Below are 14,154 nucleotides of genomic sequence, written 5' to 3'. Positions count from 1 at the left end.
ATGTAATGAGTTAATATGAGTGGCTACCTACACCTGTATTAAATCTGATCTGGATGACATGTAATGAGTTAATATGAGTGGCTATCTACACCTGTATTAAATCTGATCTCGATCACATCAAGTAACAAGTCAATATGAGTGGCTAACTACACCTGTATTAAATCTGATCTGGATCAGATTTAATGAGTAATGAGTCAACAGTAGCCAACATTTAATGAATGGGATATTATATCAGCATTTACAAGAATGTTTCATGATGTCATAGAGTTCACAGTCTACACTGCTGTCTCTTTGTTGTCAAAGTGATCCCTGTAACCATGACTACACCTCGGCGCCTTGGTTGTCATAGTGATCAGACTGGTCGTCGCTGTCGTCTTCCTGTTCCTGTTCCGAACGCGGCGTCGTGATGGGCGTGCTCTCCTGGTATAAGGCCTCGTAGCTGTCAATCACAAACGCTCCCGACTGGGCCAGCATCCACTTCAGCTCTGCAGGGGGTCAGAGGTCAGAGGTTAGAGAGAGAGAGACAGCGAGAGACAGAGAGTGTGTGTGTGTGTGTGTGTGTATTTGTGTGTGTGTGTGTGTGTGTGTGTGTGTGTGTGTGTGTGTGTGTGTGTGTGTGTGTGTGTGTGTGTGTGTGTGTGTGTGTGTGTGTGTGTGTGTGTGTGTGTGTGTGTGTGTGTGTGTGTGTGTGTGTGTGTGTTCTCACCATCTTCCAATACGTTCCTCCCTCCACAGGCCTTCTCTCCTATCAGTGAGTTGATGATACATCCTGAGTCGTAGATGAACAGGGTGGGGAGGTGGCTGACAGGGTAGTTGGGGACACACTGCCCGGCGAGGATCATCAGGAACTTACACTCAGGGAATTTAGTGGCCAGGTGACTGAAGTGGTGATTCAACAGGGAACACATAGGTACACTGCAGAGAGAGGTGGGGGGGGGGGGGGGGGGGGGGGGGAGAGAGAGAGAGAGAGAGGAGGGAGAAGGAGAGAGAGGGGGAGAGAGAAGGAGAGATAGGGGGAGGTAGGGAGGTAGGGAGGATGGAAACAGAGAGAGAGATGGAAACAGAGAGAGACAGAGAGAGAGGGAGAGAAAGAGAGAAAAGGAGAGGGGGAGAGAGAGAGAGAGAGGGGGGAGAGAGAGAGAGAGAGGGGAGAGAGAGAGAGAGGGAGGGAGGGGAGAAGAGAGAGAGAAAAGAGAGAAACAGAAACAGAGAGAGCAATGGGGAGAATGAGGGAGAGACGGGTGAGAGAAAGAGAAAGAGAGAAAGAGAGAGAGCTTACTTAAGCATCAAACTGACCTTAAAGATATTAAAGATAGCGTTATGAGCTGAAGCTTTAATAGTTATCTATGACGGTATACATGACTAGCGTTGTATGAACTGATCTTAGGCCAGTTCTGTGAGTTGAATCATAATAGATGTCTATGTCTCTCCTTATACAGTAAGTGACTCCAGACCAGCTCAGGTCCAAACTAACTATCTCACCTAGGGTGATAGAGGTGGAGGACCACTCTATCTCCTTCAGGGGCGCAGGTAACCTCCCTGACATACTGGTCTCCTAGGATCTCTCTGAGCCGACCGTACTTCTCCTCTCCTGTCTGTCTCCCTCTCAGCCCCTTCACACTCAGTTTCAGGCCCTGATGATGGACACACCTGGGATATGTGTTGTCTGTCTCCTCCTCCTCCTCTTCTTCTACCTCTACCTCCTCCTCTTCTTCTACCTCTACCTCCTCCTCTTCTTCTACCTCTACCTCCTCCTCTTCTTCTACCTCTACCTCCTCCTCTTCTTCTACCTCTACCTCCTCCTCTTCTACCTTCCTTCTTTTATTCTCTCCCTTCTCTTCTTCTTCTTCTACCTCTACCTTCTCTTTATTCTCTCCCTTCTCTTCTTCTTCTTCTTCTACCTCTACCTTCTCTTTATTCTCTCCTTCTCTTCTTCTTCTTCTTCTTCTACCTCTACCTTCTCTTTATTCTCTCCCTTCTCTTCTTCTTCTTCTACCTCTACCTTCTCTTTATTCTCTCCCTTCTCTTCTTCTTCTTCTACCTCTACCTTCTCTTTATTCTCTCCCTTCTCTTCTTCCTCTTCCTTCCCTTTCTTCTCTTTCTCAAACCTCTCCACTCTTTCTTCTTCGTCCTCCTCTTTCACCACAACCTCTAACAAACACTCCTCTTCCTCCTCTTCCTCCACAACCTCTAACAAACCTCCACAACCTCTAACAAACATCCTCTTCCTCCACATACTCCCTACACATGTAACCTCGTATTCCTCCTCCTCTTCCTCTTCCTCCTCATCTTCCTCAACCTCTGACCCTTCTATTATCACACATACATACTCTTCCTCCTCCCCCTCATCTCCTTCCTCACTCTCGCTCCTCTCCTGATATTCCACATCTTCTTCTCTGTCTTTAACTACCCACAAAGAAGGATCTAAGAGGGAGGAAAGATCTCGGATGAGAAAATGAACCCAACTCTATGTGGTTCATTACCGCAGGTCCCAGTTCTGGCATGACAATGAGAGACAAGGGAGTCGGCATGATAGCACAAACAGACATGGTGTCTGTCTGTCTTTGTGTGTGTGTGTGTGTGTGTGTGTGTGTGTGTGTGTGTGTGTGTGTGTGTGTGTGTGTGTGTGTGTGTGTGTGTGTGTGTGTGTGTGTGTGTGTGTGTGTGTGTGTGTGTGTGTGTGTGTGTGTGTGTGTGTGTGTGTGTGTGTTTCAGCCTACTGTGGTTGTGGCTCTTCAGGTCCCATAAGGTCAGGCTCTCAAAGCAGCTCCTATCTCTCCTGGCTTGGTTGTCATTGGCTTGCTGGGAGGTAAACAAACACGTTTACAGAAAAAAAAAACACCGTAAACAAACAAGGAGAGTAAACAAACAATCAAGCTGACATTACGTCTTTCTTCCACATTGTAGGAGGCTAATCAGACTAGTCCTTAAGAGACGTACCGGTGTGTCAATCTAATTAGCATAAGTTCATTAGATAATTAGCATAAGTTCATTAGATAATTAGCATAATTTAAAAAAAGTTCCTATCAAAATCTTCTGTTTAATCTCGAGACATATTTTTTGAATGGGCTGCGTCTCCATCCACCACATCCGCCGACGTCTCCCTTCCACGTCTGTGGGTGAAAGTGGCAGAGCCACGACGCGGTTTGTCAGCCCAGGAGACATCCCGAAAATCGTCTGTAGTTTCCGAATCCTTTGTGACCCCACTATGGAAAGGGGAGACTCTCACGAACAAGATGGTGGTCTCCGTTTTCCTCTACGACCCCCACAAATGTCACGGGACTCATCTGAAGGTAACCCAGTGCCAGTTGTATGAAAAAAAAAACGGATTTAATGGAAGTAGTTTTGTGCCAACAAAATAAACAAATGTATTTCTATCTCTGCTTTCTTATAACTCTTATATGTAGGACAAACACTTCAAAATCTTATTTTTTTATGATTTATTTTTTGACTGTGTTCTGCCATGTTTAAATTGTGTTCCTCTCAATGTATTTCTGTGGGCTAAAGTAGGGAAGGCCCAAAAAATAAATATATATATATATTGTTTTTTAAATAATATTTACAGGGGTCCTAAAATTCTCAATCAAGTAGCTAAATGATCCATGGTAGGATCATCTTAAAACACTTCCTTATGTTGGTTTACACATTGAGGAGCTCGTCGTATCACAGATAAATGTATAGAGTACCATTTAACTATAAACCTGAAAACATTAGGCAGCAGCCTCTACAAATAATGTTTTTAAACTGTCAGAATGTAGCTATTGAGCTTTTAAGGGGGGGGGTGGTTTAGATCATAATTTAGCCTACTCAGTACTCACCTGCATTGTTCCTCAAAGATGCTCAGATCAATATGCATGGAAATATGAACATTCAGTCACATAGCAGCACAGAAACAAGTTTACATTCAAATCAAAACACAAAGACCGTGATGTCACAATGGAGTTGAGTTGGAACAGGAACCGTTTATAGAACTCATTCTGATAGGTCGTCATCAACACAACGTCACAATACGGTGGGAGGCGGTCAATTTGCCTGCTGGGGGGGCAGTTTTCAAGGGTTTGATCAATAAATGTTAACTATTTAGTTGTAATGTCATCGCCTCTATTTATTAAATTTGACCTCACAGGTAGCCTAGTGGTTGGAGGAGGCAGGTAGCCCAGTGGTTGGAGGAGGCAGGTAGCCCAGTGGTTGGAGGAGGCAGGTAGCCTAGTGGTTGGAGGAGGCAGGTAGCCCAGTGGTTGGAGGAGGCAGGTAGCCTAGTGGTTGGAGGAGGCAGGTAGCCCAGTGGTTGGAGGAGGCAGGTAGCCTAGTGGTTAGAGGAGGCAGGTAGCCTAGTGGTTGGAGGAGGCAGGTAGCCCAGTGGTTAGAGGAGGCAGGTAGCCTAGTGGTTGGAGGAGGCAGGTAGCCCAGTGGTTGGAGGAGGCAGGTAGCCTAGTGGTTAGAGGAGGCAGGTAGCCTAGTGGTTGGAGGAGGCAGGTAGCCCAGTGGTTAGAGGAGGCAGGTAGCCTAGTGGTTGGAGGAGGCAGGTAGCCTAGTGGTTGAGGAGGCAGGTAGCCTAGTGGTTAGAGGAGGCAGGTAGCCTAGTGGTTAGAGGAGGCAGGTAGCCTAGTGGTTGGAGGAGGCAGGTAGCCCAGTGGTTGGAGGAGGCAGGTAGCCTAGTGGTTGGAGGAGGCAGGTAGCCTAGTGGTTAGAGGAGGCAGGTAGCCTAGTGGTTGGAGGAGGCAGGCAGCCTGGTGGTTAGAGGAGGCAGGTAGCCTAGTGGTTAGAGGAGGCAGGTAGCCTAGTGGTTGGAGGAGGCAGGTAGCCTAGTGGTTAGAGGAGGCAGGTAGCCTAGTGGTTAGAGGAGGCAGGCAGCCTGGTGGTTAGGGGAGGCAGGTAGCCTGGTGGTTAGAGGCAGGTAGCCTGGTGGTTAGAGGAGGCAGGTAGCCTAGTGGTTAGGGGAGGCAGGTAGCCTAGTGGTTAGAGGAGGCAGGCAGCCTGGTGGTTAGAGGAGGCAGGTAGCCTGGTGGTTAGGGGAGGCAGGTAGCCTAGTGGTTAGGGAGGCAGGTAGCCTAGTGGTTAGAGGAGGCAGGCAGCCTGGTGGTTAGAGGAGGCAGGTAGCCTGGTGGTTAGGGGAGGCAGGTAGCCTAGTGGTTGGAGGAGGCAGGCAGCCTGGTGGTTAGAGGAGGCAGGTAGCCTAGTGGTTAGGGGAGGCAGGTAGCCTAGTGGTTGGAGGAGGCAGGCAGCCTGGTGGTTAGAGGAGGGAGGTAGCCTAGTGGTTAGAGGAGGCAGGTAGCCTAGTGCTTAGAGCATTGGACTAGTAACCGTTAAAGCTTGCCAGATCGAATCCCCAAGCCGACAAGGTACAAATCTGTCATTCTGCCCCTAAACAAGGCAGTTAACCCACTGTTCCTAGGCCATCACTGGATGGCCTGGATTGATTGAAACTAACCATAAAGTAGGTTTTGGTCTACAATCTTATTTTTATTTTACCTTTATTTAACTTGGCAAGTCAGCTAAGAACAAATTCTTATTTACAATGACGGCCTAGGAACAGTGGGTTAACTGGTCTAGGAACAGTGGGGTTAACTGGTCTAGGAACAGTGGGTTAACTGGTCTAGGAACAGTGGGTTAACTGGTCTATGAACAGTGGGTTAACTGGTCTATGAACAGTGGGTTAACTGCCTTGTTTAGGGGCAGAACGACAGATTTGTACCGTGTCAGCTCAGCGATTTGAACTTGCAACCTTCCGGTTACTAGTCCAACACTCTAACCACTATGTATTATATATCTAAGCATTTCACTGTTGTAGTTGGTGCAAGTAACAAATACAATTTGATTTTATATTTATATGGGACATTTGGGATACAGGCTTCATGTGTTATTCATGAGATTCAACATTTCCTCCCTCCCTCCCCCCCTCCTTTCCTCCCTCCCCTCCTCCCCTCCTTTCCTCCTCCTCCCCTCCCTCCCTCCCTCCCTCCTCCCTCCCTCCCTCCCTCCCTCCCTCCCTCCCTCCCTCCCTCCCTCCCTCCCTCCCTCCCCCTCCCTCCCTCCCCCTCCCTCCCTCCCTCCCTCCAACCTCCCTCCCTCCCTCCCTCCCTCCCCCTCCCTCCCTCCCTCCCTCCCTCCCTCCCTCTCTCCTCCTCCCTCCTTTCCATTTCAGTTCTAAAGAGCCTCTTCAGAAAATGACCACAAAAACCACCAGCAACAACAACAACATGAACCCAAAGCACTTAGCTGAAGCACGATCCCGCTCTGTTTTCACAAATGTGTCAAATCTAATCATCACGCACACGCACGCACGCACACACACGCACGCACGCACACACACACACACACACACACACACACATAAATCAAATCATCATTTTGAGCCTCTTTCTATTTTTTAGGGAGAAGTTCAGCTTTAATATTGCAGATATATATATCCAATCTCCCATATATATTTTGTAAATATATATAGACTACATGACCAACAGTATGTGGACACCTGCTCGTCGAACATCTCATTCCAAAATCATGGGTATTAATATGGAGTTGGTCCCCCCCCTTTGCTGCTATAACAGCCTCCACTCCTCTGGGAAGGCTTTCCACTAGATGTTGGAACATTGCTGCTATAACAGCCTCCACTCCCCTGGGAAGGCTTTCCACTAGATGTTGGAACATTGCTGCTATAACAGCCTCCACTCCCCTGGGAAGGCTTTCCACTAGATGTTGGAACATTGCTGCTATAACAGCCTCCACTCTTCTGGGAAGGCTTTCCACTAGATGTTGGAACATTGCTGCTATAACAGCCTCCACTCTTCTGGGAAGGCTTTCCACTAGATGTTGGAACATTGCTGCTATAACAGCCTCCACTCCCCTGGGAAGGCTTTCCACTAGATGTTGGAACATTGCTGCTATAACATCCTCCACTCCCCTGGGAAGGCTTTCCACTAGATGTTGGAACATTGCTGCTATAACAGCCTCCACTCCCCTGGGAAGGCTTTCCACTAGATGTTGGAACATTGCTGCTATAACAGCCTCCACTCTTCTGGGAAGGCTTTCCACTAGATGTTGGAACATTGCTGCTATAACAGCCTCTACTCCCCTGGGAAGGCTTTCCACTAGATGTTGGAACATTGCTGCTATAACAGCCTCCACTCCCCTGGGAAGGCTTTCCACTAGATGTTGGAACATTGCTGCTATAACAGCCTCCACTCCCCTGGGAAGGCTTTCCACTAGATGTTGGAACATTGCTGCTATAACAGCCTCCACTCCCCTGGGAAGGCTTTCCACTAGATTTTGGAACATTTTTAGAGGGACTTGCTTCCTTTCAGCCACAACAGCATTAGTTAGGTCAGGCGCTGATGTTGGGCGATTAGGCTTCACTTGCAGTCGGGGTTCTAATTCATCGCAAAGGTTTTCGATGGGTTTGAGGTCAGGACTCTGGAGGCCAGTCAAGTTCTTCCACACAGGTCTTGACAAACTATTTCTATATGGACCCCGCTTTGTGCACGAGGGTATTGTCATGCTGAAACGGGAAAGGGCCTTTCCCAAACTGTTGCCACAAAGTTGGAAGCACAGAATCATCTAGAATGTCATTGTTATGAATGTAGAGTTAATATTTCCCTTCAATGGAACTAAGGGGCCCGAACCATGAAACAGCCCCAGACCATTATTTCTCCTCCACCAAACTTTACAGTTGGCACTATGCATTGTAGCAAGTAGCGTTCTATTGGCATCCGCCAAACCCAGATTTGTCCGTCGTACTGCCAGATGGTGAAACGTGATTCATGACTCCAGAGAACGCGTTTCCACTGCTCCAGAGTCCAATGGCGGCCATCTTTACACCACTCCAGACAACGCTTGGCATTGTGCATGGTGATCTTAGGCTTGTGTGCGCGGCTGCTCGGCCATTTCATGAAGCTCTCGACGAACAGTTCTTGTGCTGATTGTTGTTTCCAGAGGCAGTTTGGAACTCGGTAGTGAGTGTTGCAACCGAGGACAGATGATGTTTACTCTCTACGTGCTTCAGCACCTCGGCGGTACCACTCTGTGAGCTCGTGTGGTCTACCACTTCGCGGCTGAGCCGTTGTTGCTCCTAGACGTTTCCACTTCACAATAACAGCACTTACAGTTGACCGGGGGGCAGCTCTAGCAGAGCAGAATTTTTCACAAAACTGACTTGTTGGAAAGGTGGCATCCTATGTCGGTGCCACGTTGAAAGTCACTGAGCTCTTCAGTAAGGCCATTTTACTGCGGGTGTGACAGAAATAGCCAAATTCGCTCATTTGAAGGGGTGTCCACATACCTCTGTATATATAGTGGATGAAGGGGTGTCCTGTATATATAGTGTATGAAGGGGTGTCCACATACTGCTGTATATATAGAGTATGAAGGGGTGTTCTGTATATATAGAGTATGAAGGGGTGTCCTGTATATATAGAGTATGAAGGGGTGTCCTCATACTGCTGTATATATAGTGGATGAAGGGGTGTCCTGTATATATAGAGTATGAAGGGGTGTCCACATACCTCTGTATATATAGAGTATGAAGGGGTGTCCACATACTGCTGTATATATAGTGGATGAAGGGGTGTCCTGTATATATAGAGTATGAAGGGGTGTCTTGTATATATAGAGTATGAAGGGGTGTCCTGTATATATAGAGTATGAAGGGGTGTCCTGTATATATAGAGTATGAAGGGGTGTCCTGTATATATAGTGTATGAAGGGGTGTCCTGTATATATAGAGTATGAAGGGGTGTCCACATACTGCTGTATATATAGAGTATGAAGGGGTGTCCTGTATATATAGTGTATGAAGGGGTGTCCTGTATATATAGTGGATGAAGGGTGTCCTGTATATATAGTGGATGAAGGGGTGTCCTGTATATATAGAGTATGAAGGGGTGTCCTGTATATATAGAGTATGAAGGGTGTCCTGTATATATAGTGAGTATGAAGGGGTGTCCTGTATATATAGTGGATGAAGGGGTGTCCTGTATATATAGAGTATGAAGGGGTGTCCTGTATATATAGAGTATGAAGGGGTGTCCTGTATATATAGTGGATGAAGGGGTGTCCTGTATATATAGTGTATGAAGGGGTGTCCTGTATATATAGAGTATGAAGGGGTGTCCTGTATATATAGAGTATGAAGGGGTGTCCTGTATATATAGAGTATGAAGGGGTGTCCTGTATATATAGTGTATGAAGGGGTGTCCACATACTGATGTATACAGTACATGGAGGAGGTTTAATATCCTGACCTAGTGAGATATACATGGAGGTTTAATATCCTGACCTAGTGAGATATACATGGAGGAGGTTTAATATCCTGACCTAGTGAGATATACATGGAGGTTTAATATCCTGACCTAGTGAGATATACATGGAGGGTTTAATATCCTGACCTAGTGAGATATACATGGAGGAGGTTTAATATCCTGACCTAGTGAGATATACATGGAGGAGGTTTAATATCCTGACCTAGTGAGATATACATGGAGGAGTTTAATATCCTGACCTAGTGAGATATACATGGAGGTTTAATATCCTGACCTAGTGAGATATACATGGAGGTTTAATATCCTGACCTAGTGAGATATACATGGAGGAGGTTTAATATCCTGACCTAGTGAGATATACATGGAGGTTTAATATCCTGACCTAGTGAGATATACATGGAGGTTTAATATCCTGACCTAGTGAGATATACATGGAGGTTTAATATCCTGACCTAGTGAGATATACATGGAGGAGGTTTAATATCCTGACCTAGTGAGATATACATGGAGGTTTAATATCCTGACCTAGTGAGATATACATGGAGGAGGTTTAATATCCTGACCTAGTGAGATATACATGGAGGAGGTTTAATATCCTGACCTAGTGAGATATACATGGAGGTTTAATATCCTGACCTAGTGAGATATACATGGAGGTTTAATATCCTGACCTAGTGAGGATATACATGGAGGTTTAATACCCTGACCTAGTGAGATATACATGGAGGTTTAATATCCTGACCTAGTGAGATATACATGGAGGTTTAATATCCTGACCTAGTGAGATATACATGGAGGTTTAATATCCTGACCTAGTGAGATATACATGGAGGAGGTTTAATATCCTGACCTAGTGAGATATACATGGAGGTTTAATATCCTGACCTAGTGAGATATACATGGAGGAGGTTTAATATCCTGACCTAGTGAGATATACATGGAGGAGGTTTAATATCCTGACCTAGTGAGATATACATGGAGGTTTAATATCCTGACCTAGTGAGATATACATGGAGGTTTAATATCCTGACCTAGTGAGGATATACATGGAGGTTTAATACCCTGACCTAGTGAGATATACATGGAGGTTTAATATCCTGACCTAGTGAGGATATACATGGAGGTTTAATACCCTGACCTAGTGAGGATATACATGGAGGTTTAATATCCTGACCTAGTGAGATATACATGGAGGAGGTTTAATATCCTGACCTAGTGAGATATATATGGAGGAGGTTTAATATCCTGACCTAGTGAGATATACATGGAGGTTTAATATCCTGACCTAGTGAGATATACATGGAGGAGGTTTAATATCCTGACCTAGTGAGATATACATGGAGGAGGTTTAATATCCTGACCTAGTGAGATATACATGGAGGAGGTTTAATATCCTGACCTAGTGAGATATGAGATAATATCCTGACATGGAGGAGGTTTAATATCCTGACCTAGTGAGATATACATGGAGGTTTAATATCCTGACCTAGTGAGGATATACATGGAGGTTTAATACCCTGACCTAGTGAGATATACATGGAGGTTTAATATCCTGACCTAGTGAGATATACATGGAGGAGGTTTAATATCCTGACCTAGTGAGATATACATGGAGGAGGTTTAATATCCTGACCTAGTGAGATATACATGGAGGAGGTTTAATATCCTGACCTAGTGAGATATACATGGAGGAGGTTTAATATCCTGACCTAGTGAGATATACATGGAGGTTTAATATCCTGACCTAGTGAGATATACATGGAGGTTTAATATCCTGACCTAGTGAGATATACATGGAGGTTTAATATCCTGACCTAGTGAGATATACATGGAGGAGGTTTAATATCCTGACCTAGTGAGATATACATGGAGGTTTAATATCCTGACCTAGTGAGATATACATGGAGGTTTAATATCCTGACCTAGTGAGATATACATGGAGGTTTAATATCCTGACCTAGTGAGATATACATGGAGGAGGTTTAATATCCTGACCTAGTGAGATATACATGGAGGAGGTTTAATATCCTGACCTAGTGAGATATACATGGAGGTTTAATATCCTGACCTAGTGAGATATACATGGAGGAGGTTTAATATCCTGACCTAGTGAGATATACATGGAGGTTTAATATCCTGACCTAGTGAGATATACATGGAGGTTTAATATCCTGACCTAGTGAGATATACATGGAGGTTTAATATCCTGACCTAGTGAGATATACATGGAGGAGGTTTAATACCCTGACCTAGTGAGATATACATGGAGGAGGTTTAATATCCTGACCTAGTGAGATATACATGGAGGAGGTTTAATATCCTGACCTAGTGAGATATACATGGAGGAGGTTTAATATCCTGACCTAGTGAGATATACATGGAGGTTTAATATCCTGACCTAGTGAGATATACATGGAGGAGGTTTAATATCCTGACCTAGTGAGATATACATGGAGGAGGTTTAATATCCTGACCTAGTGAGATATACATGGAGGAGGTTTAATATCCTGACCTAGTGAGATATACATGGAGGAGGTTTAATATCCTGACCTAGTGAGATATACATGGAGGAGGTTTAATATCCTGACCTAGTGAGATATACATGGAGGAGGTTTAATATCCTGACCTAGTGAGATATACATGGAGGTTTAATATCCTGACCTAGTGAGATATACATGGAGGTTTAATATCCTGACCTAGTGAGATATACATGGAGGAGGTTTAATATCCTGACCTAGTGAGATATACATGGAGGAGGTTTAATATCTGACCTAGTGAGATATACATGGAGGTTTAATATCCTGACCTAGTGAGATATACATGGAGGTTTAATATCCTGACCTAGTGAGATATACATGGAGGTTTAATATCCTGACCTAGTGAGATATACATGGAGGTTTAATATCCTGACCTAGTGAGATTCATGGAGGAGGTTATTCAGTGAGATTCATGGATGTTTATCCTAATATTCTCCCTCCCTCCCTCCCCCCCTCACCAACTCTCCCTCCCAACCCTCACCAGCCTCCCTCCCTCCCTCCCAACCCCCCTCCCTCCCAACTCCCTCCCTCCCTCCCAACCAACCTCCCTCCCTCCCTCCCTCACTAACCCCCTCCCTCCCTCCCCTCCTCACCAACCTCCTCCTCCCCTCCCTCCCTCCCTCCCCAACCTCCCTCCCTCCCTCCCTCCCTCCTCACCAACCTCCCCCTCCCTCCCTCCCTCACCAACCTCCCTCCCTCCTCCCTCCCTCCCCTCACCAACCTCCCTCCCTCCCTCACCAGCCCTCCCTCCCTCCCTCACCAACCTCCCTCCCTCCCTCCCACCAACCTCCCTCCCACCAACCTCCCTCCCTCACCAACCTCCCTCCCTCCCTCTCCCTCCCTCCCTCTCAACCTCCCTCCCTCACCAACCTCCCCTCCCTCCCTCCCTCCCTCCTCCCTCCCTCCCTCCCTCACCAAATCCTCCCTCCCCCAACCTCCCCTCCCTCCCTCCCTCACCAACCTCCCTCCCTCCCTCCCAGGCAACCTCCTCCTCCCTCACCTCGCCAACCTCCCTCCCTCCCTCCCTCCCCTCCCCCCCTCCTCACCTCCCTCCCTCCCTCCCTCACCAACCTCCCTCCCTCCCTCCCTCCCTCACCAACCTCCCTCCCTCCCCTCCCTCCCCTCACCAACCTCCCCCTCCCTCCCCTCCCTCACCACCTCCCTCCTCCCTCACCAACCCCCTCCCTCCCTCCCTCCCTCCTCCCTCACCAACCTCCCCCCTCCCTCCCTCCCTCACCAACCTCCCTCCCTCCCTCACCAACCTCCCTCCCTCCCTCCACCAACCTCCCTCCCTCCCTCACCAACCTCCCTCCCTCACCAACCTCCCTCCCTCCCTCACCAACCTCCCTCCTCCCTCTCCAACCTCCCTCCCTCTCTCCCTCCCTCCCTCTCTCCCTCCCTCCCTCTCCAACCTCCTCCCTCCCTCCCTCCTCCTCCCTCCCTCCCTCTCCCCTCCCTCCCTCTCTCCTCCCTCCTCTCCAACCTCCCTCCCTCTCTCCCTCCTCCCTCTCCAACCTCCCTCCCTCCCCTCCCTCCCCTCCCTTCCTCCTCCCTCCCTCTCTCCCTCCCTCCCTCTCCAACCTCCCTCCCTCCCTCCCTCCCTCCTTTCCTCCCTCCCTCCCCTCTCCAACCCTCCCTCCCTCTCTCCCTCCCTCCCTCTCCAACCTCCCTCCCTCTCTCCCTCCCTCCCTCCCCTCCCTCCCTCCCTCCCTCCTCTCCCTCCCTCCTTTCCATTTCAGTTCTAAAGAGCCTCTTCAGAAAATGACCACAAAAACCACCAGCAACAACAACAACATGAACCCAAAGCACTTAGCTGAAGACGATCCCGCTCTGTTTTCACAAATGTGTCAAATCTAATCATCACAGAACACATGAGACTGGAGGAGAGAAAGAGACTCAAAATTATGATTTGATTTATGTGTGTGTGTGTGTGTGTGTGTGTGTGTGCGTGCGCGTGCGTGTGTGTGTGTGGTTGTAAACTACCACTATTATAATACTCCTCACCACCTGTACAAGTGAATATGGATTAAAGTACTGTTGGGTAATGGATGTGTGTGTGTGTCAGTGTTGTTTGTGTGTGTTGTTTATGTATCAGTGTGTGTGTGTGTGTGTGGTTGTGTCAGTGTGTGTGTGTAGTTGTGTCAGGATGTGTGTGTGGTTGTGTCAAGGGGGTGTTGGGTAATGGGGAAATAGACCATGGGAGGTCTATGCGTGTGTGTGTGTGATTCTGCCTTCTACTTGTGTGTCTCTCTCTCTCAATTATACATGTCAGTATAACTCCAATCTAATGGAACGTGATGATCCACATTGAGGATCCATGATGGAGTCACCCAGCCTGGTCCCTTTGACTATTATAATGGACT

At 47.2% G+C, this 14,154-nt stretch overlaps 1 protein-coding gene across 1 annotated transcript; it reads right to left on the bottom strand.

The window, feature by feature from the left end:
- Positions 1-321: 321 nt before the first annotated feature.
- Positions 322-3,824, bottom strand: LOC124025065 (phosducin-like protein 3). The gene is made up of 5 exons (XM_046338747.1): positions 3,819-3,824; positions 2,721-2,802; positions 2,109-2,406; positions 707-879; positions 322-485 (listed from the first exon to the last, which is right to left on the bottom strand). The coding sequence occupies exons 1-5, from the start codon at positions 3,822-3,824 to the stop codon at positions 322-324; spliced, it is 723 nt and encodes a 240-aa protein (XP_046194703.1).
- Positions 3,825-14,154: the final 10,330 nt, after the last annotated feature.

The sequence above is a fragment of the Oncorhynchus gorbuscha genome, unplaced genomic scaffold (assembly GCF_021184085.1).
Source record: "Oncorhynchus gorbuscha isolate QuinsamMale2020 ecotype Even-year unplaced genomic scaffold, OgorEven_v1.0 Un_scaffold_2156, whole genome shotgun sequence".
Classification (NCBI taxonomy): Eukaryota; Metazoa; Chordata; class Actinopteri; order Salmoniformes; family Salmonidae; genus Oncorhynchus; species Oncorhynchus gorbuscha.
Note: the sequence above shows the minus strand (reverse complement) of the source record. Positions and strands in the feature narration are given on the sequence as shown.

What these genes read in the sequence shown, in the direction of transcription:
- LOC124025065 (XM_046338747.1), bottom strand. An exon ending in GAAGAAGAAAGAGTGGAGAG is followed by an intron (nt 880 to 2,108) that starts GTTTGAGAAAGA and finishes TCACCACTTCAG; the next exon opens with TCACCTGGCCACTAAATTCC. An exon ending in GAGGAACGTATTGGAAGATG is followed by an intron (nt 486 to 706) that starts GTGAGAACACAC and finishes GACCCCCTGCAG; the next exon opens with AGCTGAAGTGGATGCTGGCC.